This window comes from Thunnus maccoyii, chromosome 18, assembly GCF_910596095.1.
Source record: "Thunnus maccoyii chromosome 18, fThuMac1.1, whole genome shotgun sequence".
NCBI classification, from domain to species: Eukaryota; Metazoa; Chordata; class Actinopteri; order Scombriformes; family Scombridae; genus Thunnus; species Thunnus maccoyii.
In genome coordinates this window covers 14,703,065-14,725,972 of record NC_056550.1, presented here as the reverse complement: position 1 = coordinate 14,725,972, position 22,908 = coordinate 14,703,065, and the positions used below count along the sequence as shown (strand labels likewise).

The 22,908-nt window shown below is 41.1% G+C and overlaps 1 protein-coding gene across 2 annotated transcripts in view; it reads left to right on the top strand.

Annotated features, from left to right (window-relative positions):
* cep112 (centrosomal protein 112) overlaps positions 1-22,908 on the top strand; it is a 99,938-nt gene that overhangs the window by 33,080 nt on the left and 43,950 nt on the right. For both annotated transcript variants that reach the window (XM_042393236.1, XM_042393238.1), the window contains 4 exons: positions 148-227; positions 10,691-10,826; positions 13,654-13,761; positions 18,580-18,762. In XM_042393236.1, coding sequence (XP_042249170.1) covers positions 148-227; positions 10,691-10,826; positions 13,654-13,761; positions 18,580-18,762 — 507 coding nt within the window. The remainder of the gene's footprint in view (positions 1-147; positions 228-10,690; positions 10,827-13,653; positions 13,762-18,579; positions 18,763-22,908) is intronic.

Here is a 22,908-nt window from a genome sequence, read left to right as displayed (position 1 = left end):
ATAGAGAGAAGAGACGAGACCAGATGCACAAGGTCACAGGCAGGAAAGTTTTGCTGAGTGATGTTTGATGGTGTCTGCTCTTGAACTCACTTATACCTCTCTCTCTCTCTCTCTCTCTCTCTCTCTCTCTTTTACTCTAACCCTCAGGTTTTGGCAACCCACAGTGAGGCAGAGAGAGAGAGAGCAGAAGCTAAGAGGAAGATAGCCAAACTGGAAGATGCACTCAGGTACATTGTAAAAGGCCAAACCACTGTGAAAGTTTTTAAAAGTGTCAATGTTGAATCTAACAAATATTTTTATTTCGTACTGATTATAGAATTAGTACACAAATATACTGTATTTTAAAACACAGCTTCAAACTACATTTAGAGTCTGAATCAGATTGTCTCATGCTACAGCTGTACATTTATTATCTTTGGTATTAAATTCCTCAGCAGCCATTTTTTTTATTCAAAAGGAAAACACAATGCTTTTATCAACCACACTGCCCAAAACACCACCCTATTCTGAATACAAATAGCTGCACCAATAGACACTATATATTCTGATTTATCCTCGAATTTATGCAATAATCAAATCTGTAAACTCTAAAATCAGTATTTCTGTGTGTGGTCCTCCTCTTTCCTTTCTAGTGTTTGACATGATGGTTTAAGACACACCGTCAGCATGTCAGCCAGTTTTGTAAATGTGCGTGTGTGTGTGTTTTGCAGATGTACGCAGTTGACAAAGATTGTGAGCTGCAGCAATAAATCCTACAGATGGAATAGAAATGAATACAGTCAGGGAGACTTCAGAGTAAGACGTGTGTTCAAACGTGAAAGTGTACAAACGCATTTTTTAAAAAAAATCTAATAATATCTTCAAAACATAAACACCTTCTAATGTATGTAGTCGAATTGTCCCTTTTGGTCATGAAAATTCCAACATATATAATGTTTGTGGAGCATGATATTTACTTTACAATTATTAGTATCACACGCTGGAGCCTTGACTTTGTGGCTTCAAACTTTATTAGAGAGTTGTTTATGTCTACTGACTTAACTCTTTGATCATAAGAACAGTGTGTATGAATTCTGATTTAAGGTGGAGTTTGACTTTAACAAGCCAACCCTTGCACCGCTCTCTTTGATCTTTTTTTATAACTGCGAGTAGTACTGTTAGAGTTGAGAGCCTGGCAACCGTGATGAGAAGATCAGAGCTTTTGCATTCAATAGGCATTTGTGTTGTCTTGAGGAAACTAGCAAACCTACTGTATTCCCACTATATAAATCAAACACTGCCTAAACTAATGAACTGGAAAATACCAATGGCCTATAACATGTAGTATGTTGCATACTGCAGATGTGAGATATGATGAAATATATAATAGATCAAAGAAAAAACAGGATTGAGTTTGACAAAATCATCCAGCATAAATTTAAAGGGGACAGGGTGATGATGTTGGATGTCTAAGTTAAATATGGTCAATGGTCCAAAACGTAAGGTGAACATATGAAAAGATGCTCCCCTGCAAATGAAAAGCCCAGACTTCAGCCTGCTCTGAGCTCTTTGTTTGCAATGTCATCTTTATTTCCTCCTCATGATGACATCACATTGTTTGCGTCTGCCCACAAACAGCCATCCGTTGGTAACCTTTCTTGCTAAGGTTGTTCCATGGGTTGTTTGCGTTGTCCACTCGCATATTTCGGATCAGATTCAGGCTCAAATGGGTACGGATGTATTTGAGAAGTTTCCGTTTCAAGTAAAGAACGAGAAAAAGACGTGAAATCCAACTACTACTGTTTGTTTACGTAGCCTTTGGAGCTGGAGTGGGCTCTTATGGAGGGAGGCCTCAAAGAGACAGGAGCTGAAATGGCCTGTTTGAGACAGAGGCTGAACTTAGGGGCTGCATAAATGCTGTAAATCATGCAAAGACATACTAGTAAAGCCCCAGAATATAAATATGGACCTGGAAATGTGCCTGATATGAGCCCTTTAAAAATATTATTGTAATTTTATACTTTTATATTAAATATGTCAAAGCTGCACTAATCAACATTTTTATTAACACCAGCGTGTAATGTGAGAGGCGTTACTCGTAGTGATGAGTCCACAGACAATTATCACCCCACTCTGCAGTTCCTCTCAGCTTTACAGAGTTTTTAACGCTTAGAAATGCTTTGTTTTAGTTTTACAGCTCACAATTTTGCTGTTTTGGTTCAGTCTCAGAACGTAGACTTGGAGACCAGACCAGAGTTAAAAGGATAATGAATATTAGACCTAAATTTGTCAGGTGACCAGAAACACACCTCCAAATGAATGTTTATATAGCTCCTTGTCTGCTGGGTGTGTAAATAGGAACCGTTTGCTGACACCCCTCTACTTCCTACTCTTACCCTTTAGCTCTATCACTCCCTTTCCCTCCAATACTATATGAGCAGACGGTGCTGACAGCCTAGACTTCAACAGACTCCAGCCAATCAGCCAACCAACCAGCCAGCCAGTCAGTACATTCCACTGAGTAATTAATCCCATACAGGACAACATTATTTGGTCACAAGCAGATTACAGTTTCCTTGGTGAAGCCAGAATGTGTTCTGCACAATTAAACACAACACCGGCTCAGCCCATTCAACAACCTCAGCTCCAGTTCCAGCCATACACGGCCAAGTCCAGTCACAGTGCCATCACCTCCCTTGAGGGGTTTCAGCTGTTTGTCACAATATAATAGCAACCCAGGCAGAAGCAATGAATTAAAAAGAATGGACTGTTCGTGGATGTATTTGCTTTTCCTTGAGTCCTCATCGATGACCCCAAGGCACTTTGTGTCTTAACCCAACATGTCTCTGTAAAAGAAGGATACATCTTTTTCGTGAGGAAGACATTGTCTTAAATTGTAGAATGTGGTTACTATTACTGTTGCTTTGGGTTTGTGACAATGTGAAGGAACACGAAAACAAATTTTCCAGTTTTACAGCATTTAGTATTCAGTGTAAAGATTGCAAAGGGACATTGATGGTTGTGCCTGCTTATTGTTTGTGCTTGTCATTGTCAGCCTGGCAACAGAGGACAAGCTTAAACACAGCAGACAGATCCGTTTGTGCATAAATTATCCTTGTTGTTAGTATCAGTAACGAGCCAGTCATTCCCTCGTTTAGTGTTAAACACTGAGAAACGGCAAGTGGCCCATCAGGCTCTTAGCTAATTAAGTACTCAGGCTTCATACATACACACACACACACACACTACTAAGCAGTTTGATGTCTGCTACCTGCCTGCTGCCGTGGCAACACTGAGGGCCTTTAAAGGCGATCCAGGAGAACTTCAAAGTCAAAGCAAGACCGCACGCAGGGGTGTGTGTGTGTGTGTGTGTGTGTGTGTGAAGATGGGAGGATGGATGATAAAATTAAACAAGTAGAACTGCTCAACATGCCTTCCATGTGCCAGACACTGTGTGGTATGTATGGTGTGTTGCGATGTGTATTTGATGTGTGCATGTTGATCCGCGCTACGTTCTGTTCAAGGTATATCAACATGAATCTATTTATAAAATGTTTAAAATATTTTGTGCGTAGTTTATTTGCAGTGCTGAATACGTCGGCAGTTCTGATTTCCATTTTTCATATTTAGCATATATAGCTGTTGTCCACACCCCTTTCCTTCCATGGTTTACACCCACTCTTTCTTTCTAGTACAAAAAGAAAATCACCCTGTCCTGCCATGCAAATAAGCATTGCTGCGTCAATTTGAATTCCAGGTCTGTGTTACTATAGCAACAACAACAGAAAGCACTACAAAGCTGTGTAGAGAACAAGTTTTTCTCCTCTTCTTTCATCCCAACGTGCCTCAGATCATTACAGGGCATTAGCATAGAGATGGAGAGATGCACCACAGAAAAGGGGGGGCGGGGGGGTAGAGGGAGCTCATCTGGGGAACAGCTTGCCTTCCTTCGCAACAATGACCTCCAAATCACAATTTAAAAACATCAGAAAATCACCTGAATGGTTAAAGTAGGGAAAAAGAAAAACAGCTGGTCTATTTGTAGAATATGGTATTTCTCTCTCCGTGAAGAGGCTGTCATATTTTTTTTTTTTCCGTGCTCCCCTCCATACCATTCCATTCCCTCTTCTTGCTGCTTGGCACCCAACTGGCTTTATCAAAACCATGTGCCTGCTAAGGTGTGGTGCATGAGTTGTAGCAACTCTGACTGTGTCTCAGCAGTAACTTCTGCTCAGTTTGATGGTTTACAGTTTGGAGTGGCAGAAACCGCTTCTACTTCAGGCAGCTGGAGAGAAAGTTGGCTCACCTTTACGAGTGGCTACACACCGGTTGTGTGAGTGCTTGTCCAAACCTGTGCACACACTCCTGCTGTCATGGATGGGATGTGTCACGGTGTGTATATTTATCCCAGCATTTACACCAACTCTTGTGCTCACTCGGTTTATTTCTTTTCTATTGTAATTCATGTTTGTTTGTTTTTTGTTTGGTTTTTTGTGTACACATCAGATTTCCTAGGTATCACACCGTCAAGCAAGGCCTAATTTGATTTCATAGTCAGCCTTTGAGAAGTAAAACAGCAATTTTGGCAGACTGTGTCTGTCTTTGTGTTTTCATTGTTTGTCTCTTTCATAGTATTTGTGCCCACATGCATGCATGAGATAGTGCTCCTCTACTCTTAAAGGTGTGTGATGCATCCAATATGTTCTTTCGTGTGTGTGTGTGTGTGTGTGTGCATACCTTGTGCATCTGTGTGTGTGTCTTTGAAGTGGTCTTATCTTTCTCAGCATTCCTCTCCCATGACAGGAGAGATGGAGGGAGGCAGGGGTGGTGGTAGTGGTCCAGAGAGGGACCAGTGGTAGCCTAGTGGAGGCTAGGCAGCCGCAGTTAGAGCTGAAGTGCAGGAGCAGGTGGAGGTATGGATCCTGAATAATGAAAAGCTTCATGCTCAATATTTACTCCCATGGCAACTGCATCGAAAGGGGTGCATGGAGATGGGTTAAGCGCCAATTCAATACCACCGACCTGACAAAAGGAAAATTGTAAAGACCTCTTTAACTGGTTCTTATTGTCAAAGTTCCCTGAGTTAAATGACAATTACAGCCTCGGATACTCCCTACACAAGAAACTATTTATATGTTTTAGATTGATTTAATGCATAAATATAGTTTGAGCCATGAATGCTAACCTAAAACAAAGCATTAAACGAAAAATTCAACAAGAAAAGTCAGTTCTAGTATTGAGGATCAACATTAATAGGGATGTAGAGCTAAGCTGGTAACAATGCAATAATTTCTAATGATCAAGTCTAGGCAGTGTTTCTATTTAATTAAATACATAGATAATGAAGCAGGTAGTAGGTTCCGTCGGCTATAATTAGTATATCTGATCACGGCAGCGTCTCAGAATGACGTAATATGTGCGCCTGATTGACATTGTGACATTGTCATATCATGGTGTAATGATATTAGACGCCTCGCCTGTCTACGTGATTGTCTCTCATAACCAATTTGACATTTTTACATTAAAGTAGCCAAATATGCACAGACAGTATAAATTTATACAAAAGCAGGCTCGCTTAATTCATGCACTGAAACAGCTCAGTCTGGATCGAGTCTGTCTTTAGGGCTTTCATTGTTTCATTAAAAAAAAACTTCCATCTTCATTTTACATTGTGTAATGTTTGGGATATGTAAATACAGTATGTTTACTTTTGGGACTAGTGCCTGGTTGATTTAGCATATTATGCTGTAGCCTGTTTAATTCATGAAGCCAAATAGCATCTAAATGCATAGCGAAGGCAAGAAAATCCCTGTTCCAAATCATGACATGAGTAATTTCTTCTCTTCTCTTCTCTTCTCTTCTCTTCTCTTCTCTTCTCTTCTCTTCTCTTCTCTTCTCTTCTCTTCTCTTCTCTTCTCTTCTCTACATCCTTACTATTCTGAAGCAGAAACGAGTAAGAGAGATATTAAATAAGTATTTAATTTTTACGTGGCAAAACTGACTGAACTCCAGGGACATTTTAAAGTATGAGACAGACATGCAGTGTGTCTTTCTGCTCTGTCCCACCTATATGTTTATCCACCCACATAGTGTAGGGTACTGTCAGCCTGGACTGCAGCAGATTCCTCTTCATCCTTCTCTCTCCTTCCGGTGTTTAGTTGGCTTTGAGGTAAGACGCACTAACGAGTGCAAGTCACTGGTGTTGATGGGAGTGCATGAGCTTCATAGGAGACAGTTTGTGCAGATTAATTGAAATATCATCTGTCATGTTCACCGACACTTGAGCAAGGCAAAGGCTTTACTCAAACTCTATGTGACTGGTATAAATACCAAAAAAAAAAAAAGTCGAACAAACCACAGAGAGATGACTATAAGGCTGAAGCTTCATGTAAGAGTTAACATTTTTTTAATGCCAACTTATTTTAAGAGAATGGTAGCAATACTGGTGAGAAGACAGTTCCCCACAACCACCCGGATGACTGGTGTTTATTGATGCCTCATTATTTTTAATGTATGTGGCCATTTTGTTTCACATGTTGACGTGAAATGCTGTTTATAAACAGGCCGCATTTGTAGGCAGTTCTAAAGCCATCACGCTCAATGATTCTCTGTTTCTACTCTCTCTTTTCAACTCTTTCTCTCTGTCTTTAATATTCTCTTGCCCTTGTGCAGTCCCTCTTTTGTGTTCACTTATTTGTGGTCTGTCTCTTATTCTGTGTCTGTTTCTGTCTTTTTTTTCTCTCTCTCTCTCTCTCTCCCTTTCTCTTTCTCTGGGGATGCGGATGAAAACCAAGCCTGTTTTATTTTCTCTTCAGAGGGCGCTGAATATTTCAGTTTTGCATTTTCTCTCTTTATGTGCTCCCTCTTTTTTTTCCAGGCCCCTTTGATGTGTCTGTGGATTCGTTATCATTCCGTTTGGATGAGCTCACAGACGCAGATGCGCGGGCACTTGCGTGCACTCGTGCGCGCACGCGTGCACATGCACGCACGCTCTCACTCTCCGTCTTTTTATACTAGAGACCAGAGGCATCCACATGCAAGTGTGCATTCTAGTGTGTTTGTCAGTCTTTTCCATGCGCTGCTCCACCCACATTACAGCCCGTGCAATTGTTAAATACTCTGCTTACATGAAAAGAATATTTGCATAAGCAATTAGAGTTGCTTTTGTGTGCATCGACTTGAATGTGTACTCTTGTATTAACTGTATGTGTATATCAGTGTTTATATATATATATTCAGACATGTATAGTATGCCTCTGTGTATCCAGCATGTGGTGCACACTCGCTCACAGGCGGCACGTGGCATTGTGTGGTTAGTGCAGTCCGGAAAACGCCGGCATCCCTGCACCCCTCCTGTCTGCCAGGCGGCTGGATGGCGGAAGCTCCTTCACCCTCTCTAGCACAAACACTGCTCTCTCCTCGCCTCCCTCTCTTCCTCCCCTTTAAACAGCCGTTTAGGATTGAGGGATGAGAGGACTTCCTCTATGGAGAAGGCACATCTTTAATTTGAGCCTCCTCTCCTTCCACTTTTCTGACCAGGGATCCATTTAAAGCCAAACGGGCCGCCCTGGCGCTGGCACCCTTCTCCTTCCTTTCCCTCTCTGTTTCTCCCTGCCAGGCCTCCCTGAGTCTTTTTCTCTGTCCTCTCATCTCACCCTCATCGCTCTGTTATTGATGGTGACATGCTGTCTACCGCTCTAGTGACCACACGCATTCACACACACACACACAGAGAAGTACTCACACACACAGTTATTCTCCTAGGAATCACTGAAGGTGCCATGTGTTCACCCGCTCTCTTCAGCTTTAGAGCATAATATGTTTCAATCTGTCACATACTTGAAGTTAGCTGCAGTGACTTTTTCGGTGTATCCTCAGAGGTAAAGGCCCAGCAGCCAGCTCCAACTTAGTCATAGTGCATTTTTTGAGTAGAGTTGTCAGTCACAGACAGAGTTTGGGACTGTTGCTCTTGAACAAAGACCTATATACACACACACACACACACGTGTGTGCGCTCCGTCATCTCTTGAGCGAGACACACACCCAATTCATTTCTGCTCTGCCTTGGAAGTTTAAAAAACTTGCTATTTCTGTGACATCCTCTTTTCCATCTTCACTCTCTCTTTCCTCTTTATTTCTTTTTCCATCTTAGTCTCCCCACATAGCCTTTGTGTCTGTCTGAGCCCGGAAGGCAGTCATGCAACGAGACTGATTAATAATTACAGAGTACACAAAATTGGGAGAGGGAAAAAAAAACAATTTCTTTGTCGTTTGATGTCCGACATGAGAGAGACCAAAATTACAAAGAGACAGAACACTATAAAGAGGAGAGAAAGCTTGCACATTCCTTTTTCAATCCTCTGCCCCTGTTCTTTGCTTTTTATTGCCTCCTTTTACTTTTGCTGTTTTTATCTCTTCTGTCTTTCTCTGTTTCTGTTTATTCATATAGTGTAGGATTTTTATAAACACTTAAAGTTGTTGGTTTGATTATGGGAAGTGATTGATCAGTGCAGTGAATATGGTTTTCTTTGTAGATATAGCTTCTTCTTTTTTTCTTATAGTGGTGTGTGTTTCTGTGGGTGTATGTGTGAACACCTGCTATGCTGACATAACTGTGTCAATGTACCATATCTTTTATGAACTGTAACACACACACACACACACACACATACTCTCGCATACACTTGGCAGTCCTCCTTTGTTAAATACAGATAAATGTGTGGAGAACAGCGTCTTAGTCCTCCCCCACCACCCGCTGTGTGCCTGTTGTAATTTTGTAATAGTTGTACTTCTAATTGGTTTTAAGTCACACCCACCAGACAAAAAAATCATTCTTCCTCCTGCTTGTCTGTCCACGGGGGAATAATTATCCATGCACTGTTAGAGTATTAATTTACAAGGGAGCAGGAGAAAAATGCCCTTACTGTACACATAGCCACACATGCGCACAGTACATACCACACACATGCACAGCCAGTCATATTCTCTCCCCAACGTTGTCATCTTTATGCATTAATCAGAAGATAGTGGGTTTGGAAGGTTTCAGTGCCTGCTGCAGAAAACTCCTACATAGTAGCGCTACACTTTGTGTTTAAGTTCAGAGTTGAACATTTTTGTAGTTAATGTAGTCTGAAAACATGCTTGAGGTTCTGGGAAATTGTGTGATTAATATCAGTTTCATAGAGTTATCCATATTTCTTGCTCTCAGCAAGGCATTTTTAATAATCTTTAAGTATTTATTATACGACTTTGTTGTATTTGAGTTGTTAAATATTGGTTGGGTGCTAGACGGATTCATTCTGTGCTTTTAGAGAGAACATACAAAAAAAACCTCTAATTTTACGGTATTTATCTAAAAAGGTCACACAATATAAAAATGGCTGAAGAGAACGCAATGGAGCTACAACTTCAAGATTTTATTAAAATAGAATTACTTGAGTCACTTTAGATACATTAAAAATGATGTTTAAAGTCTTACATTATGTTTTATGTCATGAAGTGAGTATATATTTTTACAAATAGACAACAGTAAATGATTTGCAGTGAATAATTCATGACATTGATGTTTTTCAGAGTTTTGTTTAGACTTAAATAAGACATCCTCTCCAAGAAGAGACATGTATTGGGTGTAGGAGCCTGCCAACTTCTAACACTCCAAATCCAATATGTCATATATGAATATGAGTAACACTTGGAGCTGATAAAACATGTCAGATGTGAGGAGCACATGTTGACATGATTGTTCATAGTCAAGTCTGCGTCCAAGTCGAGAATGAATGATGTGTGTCATTATGAGTGGAATACAAAGTTTGGTGACCGCAGTTATGAATATAAAGAAGCATCGTAGTAAGCTGATATCTGTGATCCAATCTGTCAGACATTTATTTGCACTTATGAGCTAATCAGCTAAAAAGCGTGTTAATAATTGAGCCAGTTAACCTCAAGTCAGACATAGACTCTTTATTTGCATTCCAAATGACAAGTGAAATTTCTTTATTTTTTCTTTTACATGTTTGCTAATGATCCTGTGCATTTTTATGTCCACTATGTTTGACTTAAACATTTGTAATATTTAGTTGAATTAGGCTTAGGACAATACATTATCATTGTCTGACTGAACATGCAAAATCTCAGCTTTACAAAAATAACACCCTCATACCGTCACCTCTCGCTCTATCATTCTTTCTACCCCTCTATCCATCCACCCCGACGCACACTCCTGTCCCCACACACCCTGGGCTTGACAGCTGCTTGCTGGTGCTGTGTATGATGATGTGGCTGGGCCTCCTGGCTGGGCTCTGACAGCTCTCAGCATGAGGCTGTCCCTCTCAGTATGTCTGTCAATCCACTCAGCTTGCAACTGTATGACCTGACATTTGCCAGCAATAGCCGCAGTATACCTGCATGGAAGACACACATATACAGACACACACACACACCTGGGTATCGGTGGTGATAGATGCTGTAGAACTGATTGCTAAACTGACTTTCCCATAATACTTCACTCTACACTTTTGTGTGGTTCCTGTGTTTTAAAATATGTTTCCACATCCATCTTTCTATTTTCTCTCATCACTTTTCTTCCTTCTTGAAAGTTCACTTATGCTCAGTACTTGCTTAACATTGCATTTCTGGTCTGCAATAGGGTTCCTGTTTCTACATATATTCATTTCTGTGTGTGTGTGTGTGTGTGTGTGTATTTGGTTTGAAGAGAGATGGAGAGCCAGCTGGACAGAGCTAGGGAGAGCCAAAGGCAGCAGATCCAGCAGGCAGATATGGCACTGGAGCAATTCAAGAAACAGGTGGAGCTCAGCTCTGAGAAGGCCTATGCTGACATGAAACTCCAGGTTTGATACACACGCACACATACAGCATACACACACACACATATTTGCATAAAAGCATCATAAGAGCCTTACATTAAATGTAAAACTGGTCCTCAGCTAACACTACACGGTATCCTAGTCCACCTTTTTCATATTATATTTATGCATTACCCTAACCAATTTTTCATGTTTGCTCTATCACAAAGGGAGTGAGCTGTTTGACAGGCAGCAGTAACCAAGACAATACAGACACACACATGCACATACACACTCATATTTTGTAGTTGCAGAGACCCAGCCTGACCACATATGCAACAGGGCGCCACGCTGGCTGTACTTGAATTCCTCCGTGTGTCTTTCTCTCTCCGTCTCTCTCCCTCCCCTTCGCTCCGACTGTTTCATGATTTGCACCATTAAGCCATCCTACATCCTATAATGGGTCTTTTTCCGGCCACCTTTCAACGGCTCCTATACTGAAAAATCTATATGTAAGAGACAAGAACATTAGCACCCCTAGGCCATGTTCACTCATTTAGTCACTCCAAATGAATGATATGATTTATTTATTCATTTCTCCGCTATCACACACTGACCTCACTTCCTCTCAGTGGGTGTGACGTGGGCTGGCAGGGTTGTGATGGAGAACAGGTTAGACGCATTAAGCAGTCAGACTAATTAGTACGTTAAGCCAGCCTCACGATCGGCACTCCGCACCGCGTGGGCTGCTGCTTATTGGGAGAGTTCTCCAATCAATACACGCTCAGCTGTCAAACTTCTGATGCTGTCTTACGAGTCAGTCTGGCTATAGGCGTTTTTGTTGAGCATTTTTGGTAGTACTGTGTGTGCTTTATTGACAAGGCAGCACTGAGTGTGGTCCTGAATGTTTTAAAGGGCTGCATGTTAAGGAGATTAGCAAGTTTTAGACACTGATTAGTGAAGTTTCTCGGCTAATCAGTGCGGTGGGGGAACATGTACTGTAAGAAATGGAGAGAGTTTGTGTGGGAGTCGAATTTCTGCATGGATGTTTGTGGGCACACAGAGCAACCTTTATTCCTCCTGATTGAATTTGAAACGTCTGTCGTATCGACGAGATTAATTGAAGTACTGCTTGCATATCAACACTAAAGAAGGCAAAAAAACTATATTCAAGGTTGCAAAAGCTTGAATTCCCCAGAAAATTAAATAAAGTTGCCTATACATATTGCATTTTGTATGTGAAGGACCATTTTGTCAGTATTGAAAAGGTTGCTATATTTGGATTGTAGCCAACTGAAGGATTTTTAATTTTTCTACTGGGAGACAGAGACCCTTGGTTTGCTTTCTTGGTTGTTCATCCTGCTTGAATGCTGGGCAACATGTGTATATATATGTATGTATGTGTATATATATATATATATATATATATATATATATATATATATATACACATTAATTTTTTATTTTTACTTGAGTAGCAAGTGATGTCTTCTTTTCTTGGCTCTTGGAAAGTGTCTGTATTGGTGTATTTCTCCTCTCCTTCCTCCCACTCTTTTCTCCTGTTCTCATCCTTCCATCTCTTGCTTGCTCCTTCTCTCCCCATTGAGCCCCTGGCATCCCGATCTCCGATCTGACTTTATCCTCAGCCCACATCAAAACCACGAGGGAGAGGAGCAGTCTCTTCTGCATCCCTGTCATCCTCACTCCCTTTTTCCCTCTCCCCTATTTTTCTTCACCCACCCCACTTGTGCATCCACGTTCTCCTGCTTTAATGTTGCAGAAAGCATTTCAAAAGAAGTTTTTACTCTCTTTTTCATCCTTCCATCTTTCCACTCATCGTCTCCCTCCCTCTGTCTGCTGATGGTGTTATATCTAAATGGATTATCTGTATCACTTCGCTTTCTCTGTCTCTCTTTCTCTCATTTTAAAATCAGCATCCCACTTTTAGATTGCACTTAAAGGAAAGAGTCTGCCCTATTTTAGTTAGAAAAAAAAAAGAAGCCGCATACGGAATCAAATCTCTGTTACGTGCATAGTTCAAAGGAGGCTTCAGCATTTTAAATGGATTAATCAAAACACATTTAGCATTTCCTGAGCGTTACACACAGAATAGCCCAGATACAGAGGGGTTTCAGTAAATTACATTTCAAATTGTTGTTGATTATCATCACCTGAGCAGAAAATATGAATGTGGTAGGCTGCAAGGAAGTTGAGTTGAGATAAATAGCGTAAATATTGTCAAATCCCTTTTTTTCCAGAAAAACAGAAAGAGGCAGAAGCTTACAACTTTCTTATTTCTAACCGTGTCTTTAATGCGAGTCTTTGAGTTGCGGTTATTTTCTTGTACCTGTGAATATGTGAATATTGATGTGAACTACTAGTGTTACATATTTAATGTTAATTATAATATTATACTTTGATGAATAGATTAATATATTGATGTTCTGTTATTACAATATCATTACGATAAGATCACACGTACTGTGTTGAATATATTTCTTCCCAATGGCAGTTCATTAAATTCAAATTAAAAGGAAAATGTTACAGCAGCATCACTCTCCTTCTGTTCAGTTCTGCATGCATTACATGTATTGTACAGTAGTCATGCCGCAATTACACGCGACAAACCAACCAAAACTAAGAGAAAAATTTTGAGCAGAATTTAACGCAAATTAACATCCAGTTTTCTGAAATGAGATTTAGTGTAGGATTCTAGGCATGTACGCCGACATAAATGTATTACAGATTGTGAGCCCAGCCTTAATGTTTTCATATCAAACATTTCAGAATGTATTTAGATGAACGTTGAATTATTTTCAGTCTGTCAGACACAATAGTAAACTTTTTGTTTGCTTTTGTCTCATGCCTGCAGATGGAGAAAGTAGAAGAGGACCTGATCCGCTCCAAGTCCCTCAGGGAGAACCAGGCCAAGGAGTTCTCCCAGCAACTTGATGCACTCAGACAAAAATATGAGCAGCAGGTCTGTATGAGTCTGTAACTTTCTGTCAGTCTGTCTGCAGTGTGTTTGTCTACCCGTATCTCCATGTGTGAATAGTTTCCTTGCTTCTGCGCTGGATATGTAGCCAGGGGAAAGAATTCTCCTCTTGCTTCCATCATCATCATCACATTGTTATCTTTTCTCTATTATCAGTGAACACTTGGCCCGTCGGAGCCAGCCGAGGGGACTGACATCCATGTGGAATAGTCTTGTTATTCCTCCCCATCTGTTCCGCCTGATTAATTTCTCATGATAAGGGATACGCTTTAGATTAAGCTTAGATTGCGTCTCAATAAATATCTTAAACGTTGCCAATTGAAAACGAATGCAATCTGCGTAGCAGACGCACAGTCTCCTTATCATCGCATCTCCGTCTCTTCTTCAATTAGGAGTCTAGAAACCATTTTCACAACTCATTGAAATCAAGCTTGCTGATAGGAAGTCATCTTTTATGGAGCATTGGATTCAATTAAACCACAGAAATGGATATTATCAGAGGAAGCCAATGTCATTGTAGGAGGAGCATAGTTTATATTTCTATTACCTAAATTTTACTTTAACCTCAGTGGCCTGGTGGTGGGATTTTTATCTTTGGCTGCATTTGACTGTACTACAATATACAGTATAATTCATCATTTTAGCTATAAAGGATTTGCAATTTAATTAAATCTAATATTAACTCTATAAACAATGAAACTGTACTCTTGAGTGTCACCTTCAGTTATCTTTTTGTGTTCTCCTATGTAATTCAGTAATCCTCAAACAAATATTGTGGTTTAAAACAGCTTCACTATGTGATGTACTTACTGTGATCAATAACTGTTTGTGAGCACAAATTCAGGCAAAATAATCAGGATTTCTAATTTAGGCATAACTATGCAACTGATTGCACCATATAAATACTAAAATAATACATAATTATTTATTTCATATTTTACATTATGCTAAAAGTTGCATCTCCCTATGTCCCTATGATACATTATGACTGACCATGTGGTACCACATGAGCCTTGAGAGCATACAGCAATAACTGGTGTAACATCTCTATTTGCCATCTGTATCCATAACATGATTGATTTCCAGGAACCAAACCAGCACTCGACCTGTCTGCTAATAAGCATGCTAACACTCATTTCCAGGCCAGATGGAGTTTCACTGCGTGTAAATCACTGTAGATAGTTGTAAGTGAGGAAATAAGGCCAGTGTTATTTCCTAGGAGTGGTGAAATGGTTTTCTGTCAGTGATTTGCTCCGTGGTTCGATGGTTGTTTTTGTAATTATAAGGACATTTATGAGGAAAAATCACACTTTCACATGACTTAATTAGGATGTTTGATGAATTCATTTTATTCATATATTTTTAAATAATCCACCAAAAACAAGTTCAATCTGAGAGGTTGGTAAATGCATGCTCTCAGTTTTGCTGCATGGGTACATCGTCATAGAAATCGGACTAACGCAGCTAAATCAGTAAACAGATTGTATTTATGTCCAAAAGACATTTTTATCCCTCTATAATGATCTAGTAACTGTAAGAATTTATTTGTGTTTTGAGTGCCAACTACAGTATGTGTTTCAGAGGAATCATAAATTCCATCTCATGTGAAAAATAGGTACGCAATCAAAGCATTGGAGGAAATATTCAAGTGACGATTATCATCTGCTGCTACAGAGAGTGGGGGTGCATTTGACAGTTAAAGGCAGCTACATAGGGTTAGCAGCACATCAGGAAGGCTTTTGTCTTAAAGATAAAACCATATAAAGATAAAGGGCCTGTCTATGTGATGATGAGAATGTGAATGCGTGTGACATTATTTTCACAGATGGGAGGGTAGAGGAAGAGAGAGGAAATGTGTCTCTTCATGAACATGTAGATTATTCATGAGTTACTGTGAGTGGAGCCATCTACAGTATATTGTGTGTTCATTCTATATACTGTGTTTGCGCATGCACAGGCGTGACCCAAGTATTTGTGTGCGTACATGTTCACCTATGCCTGCATGCGCATGCACTTTATGCCTCCACTCCAGAGAGATTGGTGTCACAAGATCGCTGGGGTCAAGTTTGTCCATTCAGACGGTCACAAAAGAACATTCCTCAAAGGCAGCTTCAATGAGACTTTAAAATGGGAAGTCTGTATGAAGGAGTTGTTTTGCAGCTCACCCTCATGGCAGCTGAACGTCATGGAGCTCTGCCTCTTGGCATGGGAGTGACGTAGTGAGATCAAATGGCTGGTTTGGAGTCATGACCTTGACAGTTAAGGGAAGTGCTCAACAGCTTCACTCTTCAGATGTTAGTTTGGTACAATAAAAGGGTGTAGTTTATAGTCATGCAAGTGTATGGACGTAATGTACACATAGACAAATACACACTCTCATCTGTACTCAGTGCTACTTTGTGGCCATCTTCAGTTCAATCCCTACACTGAAGAATAAGAGGTTTTTCTTTCTTCCATCTCTCCCTCCCTTCTCACCCCAGCCTCTCCTGCTGGGACCAAACAGGGCATCTGTTCTACTCTCCTCTACACCCTCCTCCTCCCTCCTCCTTCTCAAACATTTCAGATCTACCCCCCTGGGGTTGAAAGAATCCCATTGCCTCACTGTCCTGTCTCAATGCGTGCAATGCACACAGTCAGCCTAGGCTGACAGGAGTCGTGCTGTGCAGTAACACCCGTCCTACTCTGTATCTGTGGCACCAAGCTGTGCTATAACCAACTCAATCTTCCTTCATAAGCGCCACGCCGGTCCCTTTAAGAACCGCAGCACCCAGCATCCTCCACTGCACGCTGGCACTACGTGATGTCACAACCAGGCTCCTTGCTGGGTCTGCTCTCTGTCATCTCCTCTCCTCTCCGTCTTTTTCTTTTGCTGTTTTTCTCACAATGGATCTACCTTGCCCGTTTCTTCATCCTCGTTTCACCTCTCATCCCCCCTTTTCTCCAAAACACTCACGGCCCAAGAGCGAACAGTAAGCCAGTATGTCCTCCTCCTCAGTTTCTGTTAATGCATGTCCTGCTGAGGAGTTCTCGATGCAGATGCCTGCTTATCAATCTGTCAGCTGTAACTCGCGCTGCTGTATGAATCTGACTTACCCAGTGGGACAACGTATTCTGGCTGTGGATCTTATTTGTATCTATTATGTCCCTGAATGGAAAATGAAGGTGGTGCAAATTTGTCTATCTGTGGAAAGTATCACAGACATCAGCATCGCCAGTGACAGCAGGTGGAAGATGTTGCCCACATTCTGCAAAGAGTTTTTCTATTGGAGCTATGTGTTGTTCTGTTATGTCCTGGAAAAATGGCATGTGTGTGATGTATCTTGAGCATGTTTTGTGTGTGTGTGTGTGTGTCTGCCACACCAGTAACTGAGCCCCAGAGATAAAATACATTTTCATCCAGCCATAATTCCCCCCATTGCCCCCCTGAAAAATGAAGTGTCTATTGTGGCCATCCAGTGCCGAGGATGGAATCCGGCTTCCTGTAGATAGCCCCTCATTTATCACCTTCTCTGAATAGACACAACGTTCGAAGATAGGGCTGAGGATAGAACAGGCAGCGGGCATAGAGGCTGTGGATCTCCGTTCCTCTGGCAGGCCAGGTAGGGTGCCGTCAAGCACAATGTGCAGGGGATTAGCTTCAAAGCAGGGAGGCGAATGGGCCCCAGGCCCCTGCTGTCCTTTCAAGGCTCCGGCTGGGGCTGCACGGCTGGATGGTGTGGGGGTCACTGGTCCCCCCGCCATGGGGGAGTGGGAACCGAACAGAGCCTGGGAAAGGCTTGGGGGCTCGGGGCTGGGAACTCCACTGGCAAGGCTCACCTCTCAGCAGGTGACTCCACTCACAGACATGTTGGGATAGAGACTCGTTTCAGCTGACAGGATGTTTAAGCTCTGAAAAATTGGGGCTTTGCGTCCCATTAGAAGAGTTTTATTTTCCTCTACTGTATTGCATATAGCTTGGTGTGGCTCCAGAGAGACCACGGTCTACTGTACGTTTACAACATATCATATCCTTCTTGTTGATTGGTTTATGTAGATCCTTGCTCTAATCTGACCTCATCTACCCTTCATTAGCAGTACAAACGCTACTGATGGTGGTTATTGCTGGAAAACTCCTGTACTGTAGAGTGTAATTCCGTTAAGTGATAAAACATGGAAACTGATATTGATAAATGAAAAAATTACTAATGAATCTGCAGAATATAACTACAGGTAAAAGCAGTATTATCAACAATCTTTTAGGATCTTCTTGGTTCTCCCATAAGCTTCAGCTGTCTCCTCGTTTATTTCTGATTTGGGTTTATAATGATCATCATAGTCATCGCCTAAGCCGATTTTCGCATGCTGTCAGATGCATAGCATGGGGTATTGGGTAGTTACTGCAGCCAGATGGCTAACCCCTGCCAGCTTTCATGCATAGCCCAAACTAGCTGCTCTTTTATATGCCGAACGCAGAATAGGGCGAGGGGGACAGATTTGAAGAGAGAGAGGAGTGGGACATTTAGGGCCAGTCTGTACAATTGGCAGGAGAGGTGGGAGGGCGGGGGAACAAGCCAGATGTAAACACATCACATCATGTCGTCTTCTGACAATGTGAGAAACTTTTAAGTGCTTTTTTTCCCCACCATCCTACCAACTGCACCAAATTGGTTGGGCTCTTGGGTGTCTGGGTGGAGGGAAGGGGTAGAAGGAACAGCACGAAGAAAGGATGGATGGATGGGTGGATGGACAAGTTGTCATGACGACAGGGTTGCTCTGAGTGTGTGTTGGCTGATGAAGTCTCTCTTTGCCTGCTTGTCCAATCAGATGGCTGAGCAGCGCATGCAGTACGAGCAGGAGAGGACGCGGCTACAGCAGCAGCACAGCGCGGAAAAGGACAGCCTGGTTCAGGAGCGCCAGCGGGAGGTGAGCAGCGTGGAGAGGCAGGCCAGGGCCGCTCTGCAACAGCACCAACAGCACACCCAGGAGTGGAGGAAGCGCGATGCCCAGGTAGGGGGTCTTCACTGATCCACGTTCGAACACACACACACATGCTGACCCATCGCTCTCCCGTGGACAACCATTTTGTATTTTGCCCATTGACGTTTTCCTGGGGGTTTCAAAAGCACAGCGGGTTAAGACACTTTTTTTACTTGAAGAGACAGATATTGATTTTGGGTGTGAATAATTTTATAGATGGTTGTATATTTGGTGCGAGCGTTTCGGAAAAAGTTGGATATTGCTATTTGAAAAAAATTGTTTGAGTGAAAACAAGGGGGGAGGGGTGCATAAAAAGTAAAATATAGATTAAACAAAACAAAAAATCATACTGCCCTAACTTCTGATGCTATTCTGATGTTTTTAAAATTATTTTTATCGCAGCAGGGTTTCGTGATAGAAGTGTAAAGACTTGAAATACTGAAACCACAGGTAGCCAGATGAAGGGGATGAAATCTGTTCCGTTGACTGCCAAGCTTTTATTCCAAAACCCTAGGTTAAAATTCTCTATTCTTTTCCACTTTACGCTTGTGGACCAGCGTCAAGCGCCCTGTACTCCCACCGAAGTGTATCTCTGTATGGCATTCTCTTCTCACCGCAGGTAGCCATCTCCCTCCGGAAAACGGTGGTTATTCTCTTATTACAGCATTGAACGCCACAATGAGTTTATGACATTTGGGTCTATATTAATGGATACCCCCTGACACTGCGAGGCTATTCTGTTACCATTTAGCAAGACCAGCAGCAGGTCTTCATCTCACACCCCTCGCTCTATCTTTGCCTCTCTCCAGCCTGGGCTAGCTTGGAGCTCTGTGGGAAGCCATTTGACAAACCAGCCCCCAACTGGGGATGTGTTTGACTCTTCAGGCTTCCTGATGAAATGGACATTGTCAGCATGCAGGGAATTTAGTTTATTGGCCGTTAGCTGGAGATAGAGATTCGGCCAGACATATGTTGTATTTCTGGACAAATGGTACTCACACCAAAGGTGGGCACAGATGGTACCAGACACCAAATGAATGGCGAAGAAATCGTACTTGATGGAGCCTATTTTGTGTGTTTTATCTTTTCATTACTCAATACAATAGTTTTTCAGTAGTGCTTTTAGAGATAATTTACATTTACCTTTAATAACAGCAACTGATTTTAATCTTTCCAAAGGTGCTCTTTAATACTGACAATGAAAGCCTATGCCTGAGCCTAAAACACTCTTAAACCTGTCAAATTTTGATTATTTTGTCTTTTTTCTTAACTTTTTCGTTTATGTTTATTTTATTATGAAAAAAGATGCTCCCGTTAAGGTTCAAAATGGCACCCTGCTGATAGCTTGAATGTCAGAACATTCTGTCATTTGTAACCTCTGTGAGACATCGAGGCAATTGTTTTATAGACCGCTAGAAATCATCTTATACCGCTGTACTGGTTGGCTTGCTTCACAGCTGTCTAAAATGTCTTCATAATGCCAAAAACTGTATAACATGAGGGAAAAGTTGTGTTTTTTCCTTTTCTTTCCTTCTCATCTGCTTTCCCTTTTCATATTTTTGGAAAATGTCTTTCAGAACACCCAATGGCACCAGTTAGTGTGTTATTTGGTTTTCTGGAGATGCCGTCACAACAGGACATTTCTGCTGATAACATGGGGTACGACTCATGTCAAAATGACGTGTAGTCTGACAAAATCTCATGATCTCAGGGGGTGACAGAAAACAAACTTCCCCAGTACTCACATTCTCAGTTCCCGTTTGCTCGTGCAGCATTTTGAGTAGAGATCAGACGCCTGCCTAATGTCAGACATTAAAGCAGTAGAAATCAAGTTTTTCATTCAGGCCTTAGAAAGATGAAGGACAGGAAAGTGAGGTTCCTGAAACTTGGGGAAATGTGAGCTGGTTTGACTTCCTGTGCGAGAACTGTTCCATGGATATGTTGTTAAAATGACAAGAAGCTGACACACCAGCAGCCATATGTATTAAAGATGAGCTTTTTTATATTGAGCAAAGACACAAGATATGTACAGAAAACATAGAGCACTTTCTTTACAACATGTTATGTCTTTTTTCTTTTTTTTAAATTTCTTTTGGAGTCAAGAACTTTCCCAGCCCATCAAACAACACACTCCCACCACATGGGTCAGATGGACAATGATATTATCATCAAGTGACATGTTAGTAACAGGCAAACCCAATCCCTGCTTAGCCGATCATTATTTCTCACTCTCTCCGTCTTTCTCACACTTTTTCTCTGTCTTCCTGGAATTGTTGGAAGGACAGTTGCGGCGAAGAAGCTGGCTAACGGAACAGCAAATGTCAGTCACACACTCTTGGGATGAGTAATACCCACTCATCCCCTTGATGTGGTGGGACACTAATAAATAGCATTCCTGACTCTTGCCTTGTGTTTGAGAAGGAGAGCCAATGAGTCGTAGCAGCGATTGGAAGGAAGAGCTCAAAAAGTCACAGAGGGACACGTTGTTCTCATCCCACTAGAGTTTATTATCCAAGACAATCTGGCTTCAACCACTGTGTAATCGCTACATATTATAAAGACTATAAGAATAATCTGTTGTGTTGAATGCATTACTCATCATATACTCTTTATGCTATCTTTCCTTTTTTATTTGTGGCTTAGGTGTTGCACATCATGATGCCACTGAAAGACTTGGAATTAAGCAGCTGTGTTCAAGGCCTCGTATGTAGTTGGCATCCCACTGACTCGAGGGATTAGTCCAAATTTCCCAGCCGTCTGGACCTGAATATTGCTTTTCTAACAGAATAAATGATTTCTTAAGCCATTTTTAAAAAGTACCAGAGCATGAATGGAAGCTATTAGCTGATCAATGCCCCCCAGAGGATGAAGGAGTTTTGTAGACTGGTTTGGGGATCCATCACCAGTATAACGTCTACTGAACACGCTCAAATCTGAGTGTAGTGGCCTTTCTTACTTCCCCTCTAGAGATAATATGATGACAAATGTACAGTGTGTGTGCACATCCACCCATGGAGTGTTAAAATATGTTTAATACAGTTTAGGAAAACTATATTTCACACTGAGGTCACACTAGACAAGAAATCCAACCATCATAATTCCACAATTTTCCACTTGCCTGAGAACTTTTTAAGGAGTTAGTCATTATTATGTAGTCTCTACAAAGTGAATCTTTCTTATCTTCTAAAAAACATTTTAGGAAAATGTAAAGATTCATTGTATTCTATGGCAAAACAAATTAATATTTCACTGGTGCTATTGTTCTTAATATACTGCATTTTGTGTCTGTGAGGCTATTGAATTGTTAAACATGAGTAAGAGTTTGACTTCAAACACTAGAGCCAGCGTTATAAATTAATTTGAAGCCTTGTTTTTTGCAAACAACAGAATTGTTTGTTCTATGCAAAACCCATCATTCATATTTTCTCCACGCAGCTCCTCCTCAAAACTCATTTTATGAGTATTATTTTCCCGAATAATTATGTCTTTTCTAAAGAAACGTACATGTCATCTGGACTTCAAACAGCATGGGAGAGAGCGAGAGTCTTGTGAGGTCTTTCTTCTGGGCTGTGATGGACTAAATAATGATGCTGTCAATTTTTCAAAGAATTTCAATCCCAAGAACGTGATTAAGATGAGTCAAATGAAGAGGGTGATGACAGATTAAGTCAAAGGTAAGAAGATGTCTGATGAAGAGAAAAAGGCAGACAGCTAGACCAGTGTGAACATTGATTGTCTCAGCACTTGTGTATTGTCATTTACCAAGTGATCAGTCCTTGAGATCTGGTATTGTCAAGAGTTCTTGTCTTGTTATTTACTGATTTCCAGTAGTGGACAAGTATCCCACTGAGCTGGCGTGTCAGCGAGTTTGTTATTCTTTAAATGATTGCATCACATCATCCCATGCACATCTGAGTATTTGTGGTAGAACCCAGATGATTTTTTTTTTTTTTTTCAAATTTAAAACGATTGATCATGTAGTCAGTTGGTACCGATGCTCTGTTACAGCATGCTTTCTTTTAAACCATGAGGCCATTCAGTTTGTGCATATACATCACATCTTGGATTTCAGCCAGATGCATTTTTATTTGGCTGACAACAGTAAAACATTCATTTCGATACTAACCTATGGTTACTTTGCTTAGTTCAGTCAAATATCATACACTAATACATATG